At 40.3% G+C, this 23,285-nt stretch overlaps 2 protein-coding genes across 2 annotated transcripts; both read right to left on the bottom strand.

The window, feature by feature from the left end:
* Nucleotides 1–5,314: 5,314 nt before the first annotated feature.
* On the bottom strand, nucleotides 5,315–7,444 carry phlda3 (pleckstrin homology-like domain, family A, member 3). The gene is made up of 2 exons (XM_042098315.1): nucleotides 6,700–7,444; nucleotides 5,315–6,323 (listed from the first exon to the last, which is right to left on the bottom strand). Exon 1 carries the CDS (start codon nucleotides 7,144–7,146, stop codon nucleotides 6,724–6,726), a length of 423 nt encoding a protein of 140 aa, XP_041954249.1. The 5' UTR covers nucleotides 7,147–7,444; the 3' UTR covers nucleotides 5,315–6,323; nucleotides 6,700–6,723.
* Nucleotides 7,445–10,879: 3,435 nt separating this feature from the next.
* csrp1a (cysteine and glycine-rich protein 1a) lies at nucleotides 10,880–19,036 on the bottom strand. The gene is made up of 6 exons (XM_042098312.1): nucleotides 18,788–19,036; nucleotides 17,056–17,165; nucleotides 14,338–14,506; nucleotides 12,259–12,388; nucleotides 11,990–12,083; nucleotides 10,880–11,880 (listed from the first exon to the last, which is right to left on the bottom strand). The coding sequence occupies exons 2-6, from the start codon at nucleotides 17,162–17,164 to the stop codon at nucleotides 11,804–11,806; spliced, it is 579 nt and encodes a 192-aa protein (XP_041954246.1). The 5' UTR covers nucleotide 17,165; nucleotides 18,788–19,036; the 3' UTR covers nucleotides 10,880–11,803.
* Between the last annotated feature and the right edge of the window lie 4,249 nt (nucleotides 19,037–23,285).

Raw genomic sequence — 23,285 nt, forward strand, 5'->3', positions numbered from 1 at the left:
TTTGCAACCTTGGCCGTTTGCATGGCAAAACCACCAGTCAAATGGGATTTAAGACACTGAATGAATCAGTGTTATGGAAATGACTACCCAATGAGCAACACTGGCTGTCCTGAAAGTGTTTCAAACATCATAACATTCTGCAATAACAAAAACAACAACAACAACAACAACAAAACAATGCTATATGACACATACAGACAAAGACAATATAATATAAAGTGATATCCAGAAAGATTTCAGATATTATCTGTAATGTTGACCAATGTCTGTACAATTGTATTTTGGTTAAAACAAACTGCAGCCTTTTTAATATTTAGATGACATTATTCTTGTATTACAGACAGACAATTTAAAGTGGTTACATTTAGTAGTTTCATTACAATCCAAATCCTCTGAACCACCTCCACCCCAATTCTCCAACCTTATTAATTAGATTATGTACGAGGATTGTGAATGGGATGACCTCAAAGATGAGTGAAATGCCTCAGCTCCTCATAAACAGACAGCCATCAGCTGCTCAGAGCTGGAGGGAGCAGTGTGTCATTAACGTGAGTGCATGTGAGCTTAGCATACTTAGCATTGTTAAGCTATTAGTTATTGTAACATGGGAGGTCTTTTGAGAGTTTTTTCGCTGCTTTTGACCAGGGAAGATATTTCAGCATGATTAAATTGAAATGATGACAGATACTGACAACCCAATGAACATCATTCCCATGTCCAATTACATGTGATGGTTATCAGTGTACATGTACAAGAGGAAGACCAGGAGGCTGATTCAATTATTTAGGTGAAATAAGTTAACATAAGCCACAGTTAAAAAAAGTTGTTGTAATGACTATGTGCCTATTTGACTGGAGTTTTAATTAGTAACTTCTACTGTTGTGCAAACCTTTGCGATAAGTCAGGTAAAACAGAACAATGAACTATGGTTAGTTTGAAAGAAGAAAGAACTGTAGCACTGTTTGGCTGCATGCATCTACAGACAGCACCTGTTCAGTTATAACACAGCTCAACGCTCTTAAGCTTTGCCAAAAACTCTCTCAGAAGCACCCAACTATCTGTCAGCTCCTCTTGTTGTCTTGGAAGCTTTTATATAGCACTGTTTGTGCTCCTGACTTGACTGTTCAATGGCTTAACAAATCTTTTTTTGCAGCTTTATATGATAATCTGGGAGGAATGGGATGATAGGGAAGAATGTAATATTAAAGCGAGTTGAACAAAAGGATCTCCTGAGGACCTCAGGATTCAGGAAAAGGTCAGTGTGGATTCCCAGGGGCAAGGGAATCCTCTTTGTGGTTATCAACTGGAGGTGATGGCAGCTAGGCATTAACCAACGGCACAGCTCTCAAAAGCTCTCAGCACAGCTTTCTCATTTCATGTTCCATCTTAAATGGTGCTTGGCATGACTGATGCCAAAATATGCCAGTCTTTTGGCATGATGCACTGGGCATGTTTGCACATTCACATAACATTCACATATACTCAGGTCCTGCCAGAAATGCTACCAGAAGGTATGGACAGCCCTCTTAGAGTTGTAACCTTATGAAATGGGATAACAATCTCACAGCATATTTTTAGCATTTTGTAAATGAGGATGATGGTGAACCAACAGATGGTGTTGATAGGGGTATAATTTGTGCTTTCCAAATTCAATAACAGAGCCAGTCATTGTTGATGTTGAAGTGAGCGATGGTTGTATTAGCAATGGTTTTAAGGTGTCTCTTTGTCTCTAAAGAAGAAAATCTGCATCTGATCTTGATGTAAAATTCATCATACATATTGTTTTCGCAACAATATGTAACTTGACTAATCTATGATGATGTACAATAAAAAAAAAAAACTTTTGAAAAATAAGAATAATTTCAATCAGTACATTCCTGTGATAGATTAGCTCCATAAAATGGGCAAACAAAATATATCCTGTATGGCTGTTTTCTATTTTTATTTTGGCTTGGTATCAGCATACAGATTTAGATCACCAGAGACCTACCTCATCAAAGAATAAGATTACAGAGAGATCCCAGGAAAACAAAACAAAAACCCTCTCCATGCACTTTTGATAGACATCAGGCTCTGGAGGACCTTCAAAGACCATGTCAGTGCCCCTGGCCTGACACAGATGCAGGCTAAATCCCATTGTTATTTCCCCTGCTCCCAGAAAAGACAATCAGCACTGCAGAATCACATAGGATTAGTGGTGCATATTTGTCTCGGCATGGTCTACTCTGGGAGGGGACACAGCACTTGATGAATGGTCCTCCACTGTATTTAATAGACTAGGACCACTGTGAAACCGGAATCCACTTGTGTTGCACCACTGGGATAAGTGAATTGGGTAAAAATGTGCTTCCTGATACCCAACAATACTTATAATAATAGAACTAGATTAAAAGTGGTAAACATTTGTAAATGTGATGAGCAGAGCTGTTCTGGGACCGCAGAATTTTTTTTTTTATTTGTCAGTTTGTCAGCAACCTACATCGAAACGTTAGTCTTTTGCTGCCCCGTTCAGAAAAAAATAGTAAAAAAAGTAACTTCAACATCTATGTGCTCCGTAAATTCCTTCCTTTCCAGCGCATGGTCGGTCCTCTCCACTGGATTGTTAATCAGAAGTGTGGTGGAATTACCATTTTTTTCCAATACAGAAATATTTTGTTTCCTTAAAGCATGATCCCAGGCGTTCATGGATGTGAATACTGGTCACAACAATCTTTTTCTTCCTCTCCAATAAGGTTGACATAAGTGACAGAATGAATATAGGTCTGATGCTTTTTTCTATTGAAATATTCTGTCAGAAATGATTTCACTTGTTTGAGTTGTCACTTGTATGACCCCTTTAGCTCTGTAATACACAGTCTTTCAGTCAGAACAAGTTTGCCCTCCTCTGGATACTTTCTGTATTGTTTTGACTCGCAGCTCATTTTATCTGAAGGATCCACGTTGTTTTGGATAACAACATATCCAATGCTTATTTGCGCCAAAGCTGTTTTACATGTTTGTAATCCTGAATTCTGATAACATTCTGATATTTTAAAGCTGAACACCACACTTTCCTTTGGTACAACTTAACTACACTTTGAGTGATGTTGATCACCAAAAACAATTTTGCAGTGAACATAATTAAGTTTATGTGTATGGGTATTTAGTAGAAACTTTTATCTAAAATCTGTCTAGATAAATTCTCTCTCTCTCTCTCACTCACACACACACACACACACACACACACACACACACACACACACACACACACACACATATATATATATATATATACTGTATAGAAATGCACAGATATAAATGATTTATACAGCTAACGGTGTGAAACATACAGTGAATGAAAAGTAAGATGAAGTGAGTTCCCCTGAAAACACCACAAGGAAGATATTGTAGATCGGGAATGCTGTTGACATTCTCATAGTCTCACAGTTAGCAGAGATTTTATAGTGCCTCTGCTCAGCTTGACACCTTGCTGTCAGTAGCGGGAAACAGCACCTGGAATGTGTTTTTTCTTGGACAGCTCTTTGACCTATCAGAGCCCACTACTCAGCTACATCACAAACACTCCAAAAGTGGATGGGAAAGTTCCATAAAATGAATATGTAATATAAATACAGGTTATTTCTGTTTGATAACAATATTATTAAATAATTTAAATATTGTGTCAGTGATATTTCTTGGGGGTGTTGAGGGGTGATTAAAAAAAAGTCACAACTGTTAAGGCTGAGAAAACAAATACTATATATTCCATGTGTTTTCTATCTGAAGTCTGCACCACCCATTGTCTGCAGGCAGAGTGGTCAGCTGTCAGCTGTGTCCCACCTTCATGGCCTCCATGTGTGTTCACTGTAACATTAATAGACAGCTGTAACTTCTCCCATGACGTCGCTGGTTAAGTGCTGAGGCTATCCAGACTGTTGGTCTGAACAAGAGAGAGAGGGCTAAGGTGGTGTACTTACATCCTTTATTGTCTTTGGAAAGAAGTGCTATGCGTATGTCAATGTGTGAGAGAAGGGATTTTAAAATATATATATGGTCGCCCTTAAATAGTTGTAGGGTCTTTTGCACTATCACATTCTTTCTCATTTCTATTTCTGTTTTAACTCTAACTCCAATTTGCAGCCGGACTGCATTTGGCTCAAGAGAACCCAGAAACAACATTCCATTTTACTCATGCCAAATGTTCAGTGTTTTTGATTACTTACATATTTCCTGAATTACCTCAAAAACATTTGAATGTTGTAGGAAAAATGACCAGAACTGGTATAATAATCACCTAGCCTACTTTATGACTATCAGTTGATAAAACAAAACTGATCTCAATGACTGCAGCCTATGAATCTAACACATGCAGATGTAGGCTACACACATCTGAACACCTCTGTCTTCGTACAGCCCTGGAAATGTCAAAAAGATCCTGGCCAACTGAAGCCCTGGGATGAGAAACTTGTGTAGATCTGCCAAGCAGCTGAGTCATATTATGACCATACTTTGTTTACTGTGCCATAACTGGGCTTCCACAGTTCCTTCACATTTGGGACTTTCCAGGGAACACAATCAATTCATTATGGCGCAGCTTGGCACAGATTCTGGGCCGTGAACCTAAAGGAGAAAGTGCCACCTCGCATGCCCTCTGTGAGACCGAGAGCAAAAGAGATACAGACTGCATGCTGCATTCACACAAGTGCTTGGAAAATAAACTGTGGCCTGTTTTTTTGCAACGTAAAGTATGAATAAAGCCATACACCCACTCCCAGGGGAAAATATGAAGTGGCTGCATCACAAAACGTTCACAACTCATGTTTTAGAAGGACACAAATCTACCCTACAAATAACCTGTATCGCTTTTGAATTGAAAATTACAATTACAAGATTTTTATTGAATGGTGGCATTTTTCTAGCCTGGTTAAAACCAGACTTACTCACTTTTTGAACAGAGTTTGGGGACTTCTAAACTATTGTCATCCCTTCTCATTGCTGATTGGCCCTTTTTGGGGTCTGATGGAAACGTTAGTGGATCATGGTATTCCAGACTAGTGTCTCCCTGAAAAGAGATCAAGGTGGGCGTGACCAGGCTGGCATTTTACCTCCATAAATTGTGACTTGTTATTTTTCCATCCTTAGGCTTGAATAAGGGAGTGTACCTGGAGGATGTCTCTTAAAAACACACAGGCTTAGTGGGTTATGCTTAGTCATTGGGGATATCGTCAAGACATGCCTCTCAGCTGTATAGGTTAGCCTAGATACACACACAAACACACTGTCAGTGATCCAAAACCCTCAAAGGACAATGTCACCAAGTACAATACAATAAGAGTATCGTGGCAGGGAGATTTTATCAGCAAAACAAGAGGGTGTGATTTGGGATATGCAAAGATTTAGCTTAACGGCCAGGATTGACTCACAGCCACACTTATTGCACGTCACACCAAGTGAGTCACACAAAAATGAACCACACGACATACACACTAATCAATACTACTTTTTGCTTGTATGAATGTATTAGGTCGCACAGCCATCCAATATAGCACACTGAATACAACACACAAGGAATACTATTTATGCTCATACAGTAATAGTTGGCAGGACATGTTTTTTTTCCTTCTGAAAATATTTATGTAAGTATTTATGGAACAGCACAAAAGAGCATGGAGGACATTTTTTGCCAGAATTTCCAACCAAGGACATTTATCACTCGCTATGTGAACCATGCACAGCATTTCAGTCCAAACATTTCAGTCCAAGTATAATGAGTCTTCTCTCTGTGAGAGTGACTTTGTGGTTCTTTGACAATATTCAGAGACAAGCTTGTAACTCCTAAAAATGTACGGTCAAAACATAAAAAGCAGCACCAGCGTTTCCACAGCTTGAGTAAATGAATCAGAGTACATACCTTCATTACATAGAAGCATAATGCAACCAAAATCCATTGATTACTTCATCAATAACAAATATTCTTAAAAAAACAACACACACACAAAATGTGTAACACTATTTTAACGGAAGACATATGTGCAATTTTCCTATCCATATAAAGCTTGTCTTGAAATAACATAAATGCACTTCAGGATAAAATAAAGTGACAAACCACTGGTTGTTCACTGTTCATTTCCAATGAGAGTGCGAAGGGAGCTTGGCAAGCTTTTTTTTTCTTTTTAAGTAAACCTGTACAAAAAAAAGAATAATCTCTCCAGCTTTTATTAGTTTCCTTTGTCCATCCTCTAACTCCACTTTTGTCTGGATCCCTTATGCATGTCTGGACCACATCCCAGATCTGTTGTGGGAGAATCCGTGGGTTTGAGTGGTCACATCAATTGAGTCTGGGTCTGTGGGTTTGGAAACACGAAATAGATGTGTTACAGATGTGTAACCTGACAGAGGAGAAATTATGAAAGCCACATCATACTGTTCTGATGTAGGCTACCATGATCTGATCCTTACACACAACTACTGTAACATACACCTCACATACACACTTTCATTTTTGACTTATTTTCATTTAATTTGACTCTGGTATGTCTTTGGACTATCTGCCTGGAGATACTTTCTAAGTGCATAAACAGTACCCATCTACACAGCATCTAATTCAAATAGTAGAATTTAGCGCATATCCCAAGCGACTCAGATCAATATAGTGCCACCAGCTAGATAAGCCATTTATATTGTACATTACAAATGAAGAACTATTCGGGGGTAGCATACCTATCTTTTGGATAACGTTCATCCTTATTCGGAGCTTATGAAATCCTCCTCGCTACTGCTCTGTTGTGACAGATACCGGTTCCTCCCCGTTTGAACAGCGACGCGGTTTTTGAAGCGCACCAACGCCAGGGCTATCTCAGCATTCCAGGCGGTACCTTCTTGCTGACACCTGAAATCGATCTCCTTGCCTCCACACATCACGATAGTGAAGTACACAAGACCGCGTTTGTGTTCCACGCAGTCCACCGTTTCCATGTGTTCAAAGAGTATATTTTTCTCCTTCAATCCCGGTCCAGCGTTCCTGTCCTTGCGCTTGTAGTCAAATAAGTGCAGTCCGTCTTCTGTCATGAGACAACGCTTTTTCTTCCAAAGCTGAAGCAGTCCGTTGCTCCTTTTCTCCAGGTATCCGTCCTTCATCACTTTACTTGAGTTCATTTTATCAGACATGTAAAGCGTAAAATATGGCACTTACATTCCAACGATGGTATGAGTCTGAAATAACTATAAATGCTGAGTGAGGTATGGAGTTATTCAGAAGTCACGAAACAGTACGTCTAAGCATTTTTATCCAATAAACTTTTTTTTAAATTATGTCGAATTAACTTTCATCATGTCGTTCCCCGCACAACGTGTTCTGCAACATGGTAAACAAATATGGTTATTATAACTTAAACTGTAGACAACCTGATCCGTCGGATGTGCTGGACATGTTTCTACTTGTTCAGGCAGGCTCACTTGACTTATCCTGTTACTGCAGATCCAGCCCCCAGACCGTGATGTCATCTACACAGTCTTATGTTTATATGGCACTGCTCGGAAAAAGGGCGGTGTTGTCTCACAGAGATCCACAATGTGTTCATTCACAAAAGAAGATATGTCTATGTAGGTAAGACTTAATTATGATCGCCGCTACTTCCTGAATTTTTAGTAAACGATTCCCAGGACACCCAAACGCCGGGGCACATGATTGGTGGGCAAGTATCCCACCAAGTTTTTCTTAAATAACTATCTGAATGGTGGCACCAAGGATACCAAGGAGGATGAAATCATTATGGTATGGTGGTCTCAAGGGCCCCATCAACCTAGCCCATAACCAATCAATTGTGATTTGCACCCTCCCGGTAAAAAAATAAAAAATGCAATCTTCAGTTGAGATGTTCTGAACTGCACCATATTTCATGTGTATGATTAACCAGACATCCTCTGGGGGTATGTCAAGTCTCGTGGAATTTCATCCATATAAAATAAATGAATGTATGTCTACATTTAGTGACTGTACACCCATGTAGATGGTGGATAGATGATGAGAGGATGATGAGAGGAGCTAAAAGGCAGGACTGTCTCACACACTCTCTCTCACAAACATACACACACATAAACACACACATGCACACATACACATGCACGCATGCACACACACTCACATCCATATGCACAGACGCACAACAACAACAATACAATGCGCATCTTGCAGGCAGGCAAAATTGAAAGGTCACGTTGATAGCCTATGACGTCACCTACCGGCAGCAGCACAGGTAGACGAGGCTACCAACTTTACTACTATATTATTTCTTTTATATATAAATGTTTTTGTTCTCGAATAATTGATTCACACGTAAATTTGTAAATGTGTATGTGTAATTTTACGAAGCATTGATAATTTAAATGGCCAATCAAAAGGGCACCCATAGACGCCCCCCCGCCCCCCGTTTATTTGTGAAACATAAACACGGTTATACCGAGTAAATTGATAACAACACTGTAATTGTCTTTTTCGACTGTCATTCCATTATTTTCTGACCATACTGACAGGAACTAGGTTAATTAACCACAACGCCAATGCAATGTTTTTTTTTTTTCTGATGGAAGATATACATGGAAGATACCTGTCTAAAATGCATCCTAAACACCGGCTTGGGACAATAGGTTAAATAGGTTTTTCTGCTGTTGACTCGTTCACAGTCCTTGGTGGCCCTGTCAGTGCTTTGTAAAATGTTGCATTACAGTAAGATCACAAAAAGTCTGTACAAAATATATGTGAGCATCTGAGCTAATTCTCATTCCCAAACACCCACTAGACTACTCCCTAGTTTCAGTCATCAATTTCTTGCATTTCAACAAAGGTGTTTTAAGTAAACAAGAGCATGGTTTAGGCTACAAAGGCTAAAAGTAAAGACAAATGGACAAGTGGAGACAAATTGACAACCGTGATTTATTATAGAGGATGTACAGGACTGAGCGGCGGTCATATTATGTACCGCTATGCGGTACATCTAGTTAAGGTAGTCATATCTTCTTTTTCCGTGTGAAACTTTCTCAGTTAGAATTGTGTGTGATAAGAAGGGCGCCTCATTACATATGGATTTCTGGATGGGCCTTTTATGTGTGATGCACACTTCAAATCATTGTAAAGGACCGAAGTTAATGTATTTAATGTTCAGAATCAATCTTTATCCTCTACTGTATGTGTTTTTCTAAACTTTGCTTGTTGCCATATCTCTAACCCTATCTAAAGTGATGATGCATAGTGGCATGGGTGAATGTTTTTCAACTGATATTCAATTCAATTGATAACAATGAATATACACAACGTTGGCAAGACTTTGTCCAGGGAACTCATAGAATAGGTCACAAGACAAGATAATATTGATGGGAGTTGCAAGAATGTTAGGTTATTTATTTATTATTATATAATATATATTTATTATTATTATTATTATTATTATTATTATATTATGTTATTTATTCTTGTCATGAAACTGGCATACAGCTTACAATAAAGCAGTTAAATTAGTGTTGATAAAAGTGAATTTTCTGCCGTGAGTGATCTGTATGTGGATAGTTTCTAGCTGCCCTCTTTTAACTGTATTTTTGGGGCCAATGTACTGTAATATCTAGATTTTACAAATGCAGTGGGACATGTTTTATTAGTTTTGCTTGAGTTAGCAGTTAAGTTTTCAGTCACATAAAAAAAAAAACTAATTGGAGTGCCGTGACAAGAGTTGCTAAAGTATATTTCAGACACCCATTTTTCATGGACTTAAAACAGTGGAGGGTGGCTGTCTTGCATTAAGCTCAGCTCTCTGTTTAAACATAAATATTTTTGCTTCATGTTCCCTGGCAGTTGGAATGTGTGTAGGAGGCAGATGTTAATAGGAGATTTGGCCGAAGTCCTGTGGCTCTTTCGCAACTATTATATTCAGTCACATGTGGGAATCCTCCCCCTCTTCCTCATCCTCCTCCTCCTCTTCCACTATACTCTGCCTATACTCATACAGTCATAATCAGTGTCTGGATGTGCTGCATACTTTTGATATGGGACATATTTCATATATGGTGCATAGACCAATGTTTTACCTTTAAGTAATGCTTTTAGTGCAGTACAAATCTGCGGGGCAAGGATTTTAAAAACAGCCTGATGTTGAGAAGATACATAAGGGCTTAAGGCACTCAGCAGACTTCAAATAATTCCTTGCTCAGGTGCTCTTCTGCGATGGGAGAAGTGAGAATTCAAAGAAAAAAGAATTTGCAGAGGCACTCTGAGGTTGAAAAAGTATAAAAAAAAGCCTTTAATATATCATGGCAAGAATGGGCAGCCGTGGCCCACTGGTTAGCCCTCTGGACTTGTAACCGGAGGGTTGCCGGTTCGAGCCCCGACCAGTGGGCCGCGGCTGAAGTGCCCTTGAGCAAGGCACTGCTCCCCGAGCGCCGCTGTTGTAGCAGGCAGCTCACTGCGCCGGGATTAGTGTGTGCTTCTCCTCACTGTGTGTTCACTGTGTGCTGAGTGTGTTTCACTAATTCACCGATTGGGTTAAATGCAGAGACCAAATTTCCCTCACGGGATCAAAAAAGTATATATACTTATACTTATAAGAACTGGTTAAAAGCACATGGGCCTACGAGTTACAGCCGTATTGGCCTTCATCAGGGCATAGAAACAAGAAGACTGGTGTTGACTTGAACCAAGCGAGCTGCAGTTGCTACAAAATACATAGTAATACGAAATGCCCCTTTAGAAGAAAGACGGCTTGTATATAAAAGTTCCCTGTTTTTACATTTCACCAGGTCAAATTCCTTGTTCTTTCATTTTTTCGTGTGGAAAAAGAAAAAAAAACCTTGGCAATAAAATTATTCTGATTCTGATTCTTATATAGAAAATGGAGAGCAATAACTCAAAAAAGCAATTTTTTACATTTATTTTTCAACATTAATAGACAAAGATGAGCTATGGTGCATGATATGACAGAGCATGTTGCACAAATAAGAAATAGGAATTCTCTGGATGTCTTCTGATCTGTTGGGCTTCATTATCAAGGCAGAGAATCTCAAGTGAAAGTCAAAGAGGTGTTTTACCATGTTATATAAGTCACATATTTAGCATAGTGTGATCATGAGGTCTGGTGTAGAGTCATTCGAGTAATATGAATGGAATGTCATCACAGAATATTTGCAAACAGTTTTACTTCCTGATGGGAAGATAGCCTTGATTGGACAAGGTCAAAAGGTCTTTATCCACAAGAGTATTGTATGTATTTGTTGAAATTTCAGCATACAAGATATCTGGGAAAATGGCAGTTTTCATTTTTGTGACGGTTTCATATTCATATTTAATATTTTATATTTAATATTCATATTCCCATAATGTAACAATAGGCCTAACTATCTATAGAGTACAGCATAATGGTTTCATAAGGACACTACATAGGTTATTTTGCCCATGTCTCAATCATATGCTATGGAATGATGTGAAGTATGTTGTGCATTAGATACTGTAAGTGCAGCACATGCTGTAATATTGGTTATTGGATAGGTTACTGAAAAGCTGGAATGTTACTGTTACTGCTAAAAGCTGGAATGTGGTTGACAATCATGACGTGGTTTTTGCAGCAAACAACCACTGTTAGCAGCCAAATAAACTAAAAACAAGGAGAGCATAACAAAGAATTAACACTTTTAAAAACTCTTCAAATGTCATTGGTCCCATAACAGCAAAGGGAAGGAAATGTCATTCATAGAAATTAACTTGAATTTTTAGTGAATTAAAAAATGACTGTGGCTTTGCGTTGGATGTGATATCCTTGTGGTGAACTTTCCCCCCTGGGATCTACTGAGCGTGTGCCAATGCTCCGGCTCCTTGGCCATAGCCAAAGCCTTTAGGTCCAAAGTTTTTGGCATAGCATCCTGCATGACATATAAAAACATCTGTTATGCACGGCAAAAATATTGGATCATATATCAGATGATGCCTCCTTCAACTGAGAAATGGGTACAGTTGTGTGGTGGACAGTACCTTTGCAATATATTTCTCCATCCTTGTCAGCTAGAGTTGTGGATTCTAGACCTTTGCCACACTTTGCACAGCGGAAGCAGCTCTTGTGCCAGGCCTTTGGAGGATAGGATATTACTGTTAGACTGGTTATCACAACCTCAGACAGCCCATGGTCTATTTACGGAGCTGCTCAATAAATGTTTATGTTTAGTTTATATTAGATGCCTAGCCAAACCACACAAAGTAGTGCAGGCTTGTTATAAACAAAACATGGCACCCTGGACACTTACATTGCCAGCACCAATGATTTTCTCAGCTGCGTAGACAGCCTTGCCACATCGGGGACAGCTATCCGAGCCCCCAAACTTTTGAGCAAATTTGGATGGATTTGGGTTATTTGTGGGGCGGTGTTCACCTTGCCTGTGGAAGAGGGGGACATAGACATTAATGTAGTTTTAGTCAAAATTATTATTATTATTATTAATTATTATTATTATTATTATTATTAGTAGTAGTAGTAGTATTACCAGGGTATTATATTTAGAGCTTTTAGTCTCGTAAACCCATATTTAGCAGCAAAAAATACATAGACAACATATCAAAAATCTGGACTATTTCATGGAACATATATGTTAATTTTGAATTTCATGCCAGCAACATGCACAAGTTTTACAAATGTTTAGGAACTGAGGAGACAATTTGCTAGAGTTTTGAGAATGAAGTGTTGTCCCATAACTCCCCGATATAGGATTTCACACTCCATTATGCACCATTTGACAATTCTGGACTGCAGAATACACGGCCATCTTAGCACCTGGACTCTTTCTCTATGGAGAAATACTATTTAAATATTTGCAGAATTCATTTTGGCATTGTTTTCCTGAAATATTCAAGGTCTTCCCTGGAAAAGACATTGTCTGGATGGCAATATATGTTGCTCAAAAATTCTGAAATCATTCAGAATTGATTGTGCTTTGCCAAATGCCCATGCTGTAGGCACTAATGCTCCTCCACACCATCATAGATGTTGGATATCGAACTGAGCACTAAAACAAGTTGGATACTGTAGGTTGGGTAATAGGGGGCCGCTGTGGCCTACTGGTTAGCGCTTCGGACTTGTAACCAGAGGGTTGCCGGTTCGAACCTCGACCAGTAGGCACGGCTGAAGTGCCCTTCACTGCTCCCCAAGCTCTGCTGTTGTTGCAGGCAGCTCACTGTGCCGGGATTAGTGTGTGCTTCATCTCACTGTGTGTTTACTGTGTGCTGAGTGTGTTTCACAAATTCACGGATTGGGATAAATGCAGAGACCAAATTTCCCTCACGGGATCAAAAGAGTATATATACTTATACTTATACTTAATAATGTATAGGCCCTCTCCTCTTTAGCCCAGATGTCCATGATTTCCAAAAATAATGGCAATATTTGATTGGTCTAATCACAGGACGTTTTTCCATTTTACCTCAGTCCATTTTAAACAAGCTCAGGCCCAGATGAGACAGTGGTATTTTCTTTATCATGTCTCAATACAATTTTAGCTGTTACAATTTTGGCTGCAGTTTTTGAACTGAGTATCAAACTATGCACATAGACAATGTCAGAGGTTTTCCTGAGCCCATACAATGACAGGTCTGTAAACAGGTCACTGGTGTTGATCCAGTGCCATCTGAGGTCCAGAAGACCATGGCCATCCAATTTGTTTTTCAGCTCTATCCCTTGTTTGCAAAGATTGCTCTGGATTATCTGAATGTTTTAATAATATTATGTCCTGTAGATGACGAACTCCCCAAATACTTCACAATTTCATGTTAAGAAGCATTTAAATAACATTGTCTCATCATTTGTGCACACAGGCTTACACAGAGTGACAAATACCCCTATATCTTTACTTCTAAGCGACCCTGCCTCTCTGAGATGCTCTTTTTCATACCCAATCGTGTTGCCAGTTACCCTAATAAGTTGTGAAACATTCCTCCTTTTGTTTTTTTATCATTACAGAACTTTTCCAGCATTTTATTACCCCCGTCCCAACTTTTTTTTAAACATGTCGCTGGTATCAAATTCAAAATGAACATATATTTTCCATGAAATAGTCAAATTTGTCATTTTCAACATTTGATATGTTGTCTGTGTCCTTTTTGCAACTAAATATGAGTTTAAAAGATTTGCAGATTATTACATTCTGTTTTTATTCACATTTTACACGTCCCAACTTTTTCTGTTTTGGGGTTGTACATAATTTACAATTCTGTTCAGCAGTGTCACATTTCTTTCATTGAGTAAAATGGGAAGACATATTAGTTACTACTGTGCATGTGTTAATATGCAAACCCACTAATGATCAAAATCTGTTTTGGAAGAGAGCTCTTACTCGTCGTGCTTGATCCCGAGCGACTCTCCTTTGTCCATGCTTAGGGTTCCAGCTCCTCCTCCGTAGCCATAGCCTTTTGGCCCATACTTCTTGCCGTAGCAGGACTTGCAGTAGACCTCATTTTCATGTACAGCTACTGTAGTGCTGTCCAGATTCTTCCTACATACCACTGTGTCAAGGAAGAAATGAATTAACCTTGAATCACTTTAGAGTAAAAAATGTAATACATTTATACCAATTATTTCCCATATGATGGCAAAGAATCCTTGAAAATAAATATATACTGTATCAATATATCTACATGATGGATAGGTTTTCAGAATGAAAGAAAATTGCTATTTACTTATTTAAAAAGTATGTCTTGACTGATACCATCAAAATCAATGCTTGAGATGGCAGTTAGTTTAGCTTTAGATGGTGCTGTTTCATACCTTGTTGATCAGTATAGCTAGAGACACTGAGGGAAGTGGGTGTGGTTGGGAGAATTCACAGAATGCATGTCCACCACATTCCTCAGGGTAGAGTAGACTACCAGCACTTCCTTATAAGGAGGCTGAACTTATCAGATCTCAGAGAGCCCCTGATTACACCAAAATATCAACAGAAACACATGTTGCCAGCACTTGCCAGGAATTGTCAAACTCGGGTGCATTGGAGATTTTTGGAAAGTAACTGAGAAAATTACTTTTTTCCCCTATTCTTCATCTGAACATTTTCATTGCTCTCCTGTCAGAGCTAATTCAAGTGTTTGGGGGGGGGGGGGGGGGGGTTGCAGTTGAGGGGGATTCAGCTCTATTACCCTCACATTAGGGAGCCTGGAATGCACCAACCCCAGGCCTTCTGTCTGGAATGTATTCCTAGTCAAGCTCACACACAGGGCAGCCCTAAATAAATGCAATGTCTGTGTCTGACCACATGGTGGCATTATGTGTTTGCTGTTTGAAGTTGTAGTTATACATTGTAAACATCTCTCTCTCTTTCTCTCTCTCTCTCTCTCTCTCTCTCTCACACACACACACACACACACACACACACACACACACATTGTACTTTATTTGATTCCTCTTTACAAGTTCCATTAGGAATCAAATCTTTGGAATAATACAGTAGATTAAAGCAGTTTGGCAATCTATCATGAGTTTTTACAGGTTCAAGGCAGGGATGTAGTAGAGGCTAAGTAAGGGATAACGGCCTTTGAGGTGTCCTGTTACACGGAATTAATGGACGAGGGCGAGGGGCAAAGAACTCTCTGACGCGCAGCGGACTCTGCCCGGACTCCGCCCGAGTCCATTAATTCCGTATAACTGGACACAGCACGTAAGGAAACACGCAGTTCAGTTTAAAAAGAAGCCCACTAGTTTAGCTTGTTGTACAACTTCCGTTGGCCCTATACCAGCGATAGCATGGACAGTTAGCTTGTTTACCATCATCAAACAGGTTCTGAATGCCTTTTCTAAAAATCTGATACTGCATGGCGCAGTCCACCTTACCGTGATCACAGAATTCATAGTTTACCCACCTCTTATTTTACCACTACACCCCTTGTTCAAGGGTACAAGAACCATCTAGCCTGGCTAGCGCCACCACTTCTCAATGAGACGTGGTCTGGGAACCAAACGTTCATTTTCTCGTATTTGAAAAAAATGCCCAGATCCGTTTATTGGGTGCCACGGATGTCTATCAAATGCGTCTGTGCATAGCTCATCATCGTCTTGCTTTCCCCCCTGTTCTGTGATTGGTTCCCTATCTCAGGCGAAAATTTGCTCCATGGTCTCCAGGCTGCCTTAGCAGCGTGAATCAAATCGCGCGCAAGGCAGCATGGGAACACCCAGGCTAAGAACCATCGTCTCTTCCAAATAAACATGCTTCCTACAACTACTGATATGGAACTGTACTTTGCTAATTGTTTGGCCTTTGTCTTTGTATCGCCTGTTTGAAGGCTCTCTTGATGGTTGTTACCAAATAGAAAATAATCAGTGATTTGCGTAAAATCATATCAGATAATTCTCTACATTAATAAGGGCAGTTACAAGGGGTGTGTTGTTGTTGGGCCTAGTGTGGTTTCCTCTCAGTCAGAGGGCAGACTGGCATGGAAACAGCACACACACACACACACGCACACACACACACACACACACACACACACACACACACACCCTCACACACACACACACACACACACACACACACACACACACACACACACACACTCTCTCTCTCACACACACACACACACTCGCAAAAGAGTGAATGTTTTTGACACCCTTGTGACATTATTATGTAAGAAGGGAGATTACTACAAATCAAACTCAACAAACTAAAGCACAAACAACATTCTGGAATCAATGCTTCCCTTCTGATACAAAGGTCATAACGCTCCTTCTCTCTGAGGAACTGGAAGCTTGTTGCTGCCCTTATGTTTAGTTAGTGAGTTTCTTGCATGTGCTGTGGTCTAACTAATAACCAATAGGCTTCAGGTTAAAAGCCTTGAGTCAGGCTTTCACCTAGCTTGATTAAATTACAATGAAATATTTGTCTAATGCAGCTCTCCTTGACAATGTAAAGGGAAACACCTCCACCCACTTCAGCTAAAGTATGTTCATTCATTTGATTGACCTGAAAGGCATTTGGCGTTTGGCAACATGTCATTATGTTGAGCTTTATCAACATGTCTGCTCTTAAGTGATTGGTCTGTGCTGCCGTTTGGAGTGGACTTACTGCACAGGAAGCAGCTCTTGTGGAAGCTCCTCCCATCACACTGCACTTCCTCTGCAAAGTACACGGTCTTCTGACAGGCACCACACTTGTTTCCACCCCCAAAAGGCATCCTGCATAGAGGGATAAAAATACAATTTAGGGCTGTACAAGTGTGCAGTCAGATCCATTCCAAGTCCAGTCCAACCATCAACATTCCTTCTGTATAGCTTTCTCAAAGTTGAAGCCCACCCCAGGATTGCATCCCAGTCATGCCCCTATGTATATTGCCACATTTAAGCATAGTTGTGGTACAGCTGATGATGTAGCGTCTGCAGTCCTTTTTTGTAATGAGAAATACAGCATTTTTGTCCAGAAAGACAAAGCTGTTTTGTAATTATGGTTCGTCAAATATTCAAGTTAGTTACTCAGTGCCAAATACGTAATATTACATGATTTAATAAGAATGAATGGACATAAAATGGTAATGTTTATGTACATTTGACTGTTATTTCCTTTTATTCAAAATAAAAAAACACAATGTGTATAATCATGGACCACAAATGTTAATTGTTGCTATTCTGTACTAATATGGTCAAAGGTTTGTAAACCGCTCGCTCTGGCATCACACATCATTACTGTGGAATGCTTGGATTCCCTTCATTCTTGATACTCCTGTTGCTTTCTGTCTACAGGGTTCTGGCCATTTACCACAGTCACAGTCCAGCCTCCTCTCTTTTCCTGTGGATTACTGCAAATACCAGGCTGCTGGAGCGCCCTAACTCATGACTTAAGATGGGTTCGTTTTTGGGCTGTGTATTTCCTTAGAAGTGCAACATAAGTAATAGAGATATCTCCCCTACCCTGTCATTAGTCATCCCTCTTAATGAATTCTGGAGAAACATGACTATAGTCAGAGAGTAGTGCAGTAAACTTAAGTACAGTAAAAGTTTTCCTTTCTCAGAACTTGACTACTTTAACTCCATTCTATATATATCAATAAAGCCTGTATGATTTGATTTTTCACATTATCAGAGAAGGAAACCCTTCACAAGAAAAGGCTAAGTAGAGTATAACTGTCTGAGTTTGCTTTGAGGTTAGAGGGTGCATTCCTGCATGCTTTCGACATGGCCAGACTAAACATTTCGTGTAGCTTTAAGATTTTACATGGTGTCCCATTCCATGATGGTGTGGCACTCAGACAGAGCCACACTATGAGACATGCTAGATAAATGCCTCCCTACTCATCATTGCTCAAACAGTTTAAACCTTAGTTATAAGTTATACGGTTTCCCCTCCTCATAACAGCACATTGTATGTACTCCATCCAAGTTATGGATGCCATCACAACACAGAAGTGTTGACTGTATGGCTGAAAAACATAGGTTCAAGGAAAGTACAATTTGCAATGTGGGAGGCATCCTTTTCCACACAGAGCATACGGTACCACCCTGAATACCACAGAATGCCATTATTCCACATCTGTAAGTTGATGTGGTTATACAGAACAACATCTTTGTTTTCAATTGGGTTGTACCAATGTACTAAAAGGCTGCATACATACAGAAAGAGTTGAGTCTGTTACACTACCATATTACACAAACCTGTAAGTGTTAAATGGTACAGTGCAAAACAGTATGTGAGAACTGTTGCACCTCTGAGATTACTTCTGCTCAACCAAGATTATAGCAAGTTGGGAATAATAAAGCACACAACGAAAGATGATACTTCTAGGTGATGAACATTTTTTCTTTACCTGCAAATTGTCTTTTCTTGGCAGATAAAACAAACTCAACAGCAGCAGCAGCACCAGAGCAGAACTCCAGATGAGATTCCAGATGTTTGCAGGGAAGAGAACGTAAGTTTGCTTCCTAACGGAACAGTTTGAGAACTGAACAAGTGGTTTGAGGCTACGTGAGAGATCTGAACCAGCGAAATGATGGGTGGAGCTCCCAAGTGGAAATGAGTATGTGTGCAGGAGAGTGCGGTGTGAGTGAGAGTGGGCGAGTGACAGAGAGAGAGAGAGAGACAAAGTGAGAGAGAGGGTGGGGGGTGGAGAGAGAGAGAGAGAGAGAGGGTGGAGAGAGAGAGGGTGGAGGAAGTCAGCCTGTACTCTGTTATCTGTGGTGAATGACAGAGAGAGAGGGTGAAGAGAGAGAGAGAGAGAGGGTGGAGGAAGTCAGCCTGTACTCTGTTAGCTGTGGTGAAACACTGCTTCTGGCCTGGGTCAGCGGGGCCATATGTATTGTGACTGCCTGCTATTACCTAACCATTCACACTAAAGACAAATATGGGCATTAGCAGACTTGCAGTGTTTCCTTTATGAAATTATCAGGCTAGGAAAGGGGCGGGTTCATTAAAATTTAAGCAGTTGCGACATTTGTTGAAGTGCTTCCTGTCATGAGAGGACGTTGTAATTTTTTAATCCAGCGACTGGACTGAGTGATGGGTTTAAGATGGTCAATATTTAATCTATTCCCCTCTGACTGAATACAGGTTGTAAACATTTTGGTAGAGGTCTGAAAGTGATTGCTGTGACCTTCACACTGTCATGCTTGAAGGCTCTTAGAAAGGTCAAGAAACACTAGTCAGCCATTTGATGCTCTCTGAATTGTCTTGGCCAATAGGGAGAGAGAACAGAGTGAACTGTGCCTGAGCTATGGGCCATTCTTTTATCTGTCAGGTCATCTAGTGACTCACACTACAGAGTTTTATGTCTTGTGATTGAATGGTCTGTATACTGCTGAGAGTTGTGCAGCAGTATACAGACCAGTAGTGTCAGTGAAGTGTTATGGACATGTCTTTTAAATAAAACAGATGAGGAGCATCTTCAAAAATTCTTCAAAAAAACAGTTTAGAGAGTAAAAAGATAGTGAGGCATCTGTGGGACAAAATGCTCAGATACAAGCCAACATACTGTATACTACTCTACATTCGTTTTGGTATTCATAAACAGTTTCCAGCTGTTAAGCATTAATATTGATGAAATAACAAAACTCCCCTACTGCCCTACATAGAGAGCCAAAGTCACACCCTTCTACTTCCAGTCCATGGGACCTATCTTTCGAAAAATTATGGGAGTCAATGGAGAGATAATGATTATGTTTTGGTCCCGTTCGAATTCTGCCATGAATTTCACATATGATGTGTGTGAATTTAAAAGATAATAATTTTTCAAAAGATAGGTCCCATGGTGGCTAATGGAAGGGGCGTGACTTTGGCTCTCTATTCCCTTAAAGCGATGGTTCGGAGTAGGCTAATTCACCCTTCGCTAAGCCACACCCGAAAACCGCCACAGGCCAATCGTGGCTCAGCAACACGTCACTAGGCACGGGAGGTCTGACAAGCTTTTCGAGTTTTGCCATGTTAACCTGTGAAGTCTGAAGGCCTGTGGGTCATGAAGGGCACTTATTTGGATGTGTGGTGCCCTAACCCACGTAAAAGACACAGTGAAATAACATGTTACACTATAGAAACATGATATAATTAGGAACACATATTGTTCTAACTATATAAAATGCCATATTGCATGATATTTTCATAACCACGAGATACTCGCTTCACGATAAGGGCAAGAAGTTGTTAACAGACGTTCACCAAGATGTATAGCCCATCAGCGATCTATTTAAAATAACACGTATTTGAAGTACCATTCATGATATGTTGTCAAATATTGAAGTTGTGGGAAGTACATAGCTTAAATGGTATGTTTCTTTTGTCCCCCATGCCTGTTCCATTCATTCTGGCCAGGAGAGTCGAATGAAACAAAACGCACATTCGACTTCTGCTTAAATAACTTATGAACGGTTTTGTTCAGAGATGAAATTCCAACTGTATTTGACAGAGGACAGATGTAGGTTGCTAGTGACAAAATATTAGCTTTCAGTGTGGTACGATGTACGAAAACGTAAATTACATTTCATTGAAAAGTCCCCGTTCTCCCCCTATGTAATAGACGTGCAGGGTGCTAAAGCTTGTCAGGCATAGCAACAGTAACTAAGGAGGGCGGGACTTAGCGAAGGGTGAATTTCACCCTCCTTTGCACCATGACCCCGAGCCAAACACCCTCCCAGAACCTGTTTTCCCTTGGTCGAGTAGCGCTGTCAGAAACTAATGAGTTTCTGCAGGCGTAATGGAACCAACTTTTATCTCATAAATTACCCCACTAATAATGCCCTGAATGGTACGAGATAAAACAAAGGAAAACAGGGTGTTTGGCTCGGGGTCATGGTGCAAAGAACCCTAGGGTGAAATTACTCCGAACCATCGCTTTAACCTGGTAAAACTATAGGCTGGGTGAACCCAGGCAAACCTGTTATCAAACTAAACTAATCAAACAAATTTGCTCTGCATGTCGGTGTGGAAAGGATCCCATTCCCATTGATCCATCTGTTTCCGAATCACCAAAAACCGAGGGCCGTGTATTTTTTTTTGGAATTAAGTAGACTGCATATTACCTTTGTTAACAAGAAATGTTTGTTGCACTTCTGAAACAACTTGGTAAGAGTTTAATGCACAGATGTAAGTTTGATTTCACTACTTCTTACGCCCTTAAATTCATTGATCCATTCAGGTTGCCAGATTGTGTAAGAAATACACCCTACACATACACGATCACTTAGTTTCAATTTCAACCGTTTTGTCATAGGCTAAAACCTGGCAACCCAAAACCCAAATAAGCAAGCGGGTGCCGACTGCGCAGCCTGAGTCTCGTCGTAAGCGAGCGGGCTAGTTGAATGGCCTACTCCAGAACTAGCTGTTGTGAAATTGTTGGGAATTTAATTGATTAACACATCACATAAACTGTTATTGAGTGTTGTTGATACACTGAACTTGTGCCCTCGGAACCAAATCTGACAGCAAGCAGCTTTGGAGTTTTGGAAGTAGACTGCAGGCAGGCAGCTGGCGGATACATAACTGGCATGCGTAAGGTAATGGTAAGATAAAAGCAACGACCGAAATGCAGTGTTGAAACACGTGTATGAAACGTATTAAATATGCAAACACAGATCCGGTATAAACACTGAAACCCCGCCCCGAAAAAAAAATATCTCCCGTTTTTGGAAAGCTAAATGTTGACAGGTATGATCTATGGCAAATGACTTCATATCTGGGCTCATGTGTGTTATTTAGCTTCTTCATGATATCAAATATGATGAATGATGCATGATTTTGATCTGATTTGAAGTGTGATGAATTAAAACTAACAACCATTGATTTGTTTGGGAGGTGGGGAATTGGGGAATATCAGCCTGGACACACCCACCTAGTATCTCCTTTCCGTGGGGTTTTACCATAACCTGGGAGAACCCAGACAAAGCTGTTAGGGAATTTGAATTTGCTGAGATTGCAGGTCTGCCTGGAAAAGATCCAATTGACACCCGTTCATGTTTTATGACTTTAAAATGAAGTTTGATGGCCATGCAAACTACGGGAGTTTTCCGGGAGAAATCACAAAACGGGAGGGTGCTGGGAGATGACCTTGAAATACGGGAGAAACCCGGGAAAAACGGGAGTGTTGACAGGTATGCCATAGATGGACATGTTTTGTTTGTCCTTGCTGCCTTGCAAGTTCAGACTTGTTAAGGTTCCTGCAAGTATTAATGTGTGCACATCAGGATTTCAGATGCACCTCAAGTTCTGGCCCTGGCTGTTGTTGGGATCCAAGCTCATGCTGGGGCCAGATCAATATTAAGTATATAAGTATACTCTTTTGATCCCGTGAGGGAAATTTGGTCTCTGCATTTATCCCAATCCATGAATTAGTAAAACACACTCAGCAGTGAACACACAGTGAGGTGAAGCACACACTAATCCCGATGCAGTGAGCTGCCTGCAACAACAGCGGCGCTCAGGGAGCAGTGAGGGGTTAGGTGTCTTGCTCAAGGGCACTTCAGCCGTGCCTACTGGTCGGGGTTCAAACCGGCACCCCTCCGCTTACCAGTCCGAAGCACTAACCAGTAGGCCACGGCTGCCCTAGGTTGCCTAGGTGATGCAGCGTCATATTGACAAAACCACATCCTTGGTGATGTCGCTGATAGCAGCATTATTTTAAAAATATTCATATCATAGACAACCTCTTTGTCTTTGAATTTGCATGGGAATCATAGTAACAAACATCTACATATTAGGAGACAGCTAAGCTTGATGGTCTTTTGGGCCTCCACCGTCGACATTAAGGCAGTGCTGCCACCATTGACTTGACAAGGCACCTAACCCTAACCTTAACCCTAACCATAACCATAACCCTTGAC

This window comes from Alosa sapidissima, chromosome 7 (genome assembly GCF_018492685.1).
Source record: "Alosa sapidissima isolate fAloSap1 chromosome 7, fAloSap1.pri, whole genome shotgun sequence".
NCBI lineage: Eukaryota > Metazoa > Chordata > Actinopteri > Clupeiformes > Clupeidae > Alosa > Alosa sapidissima.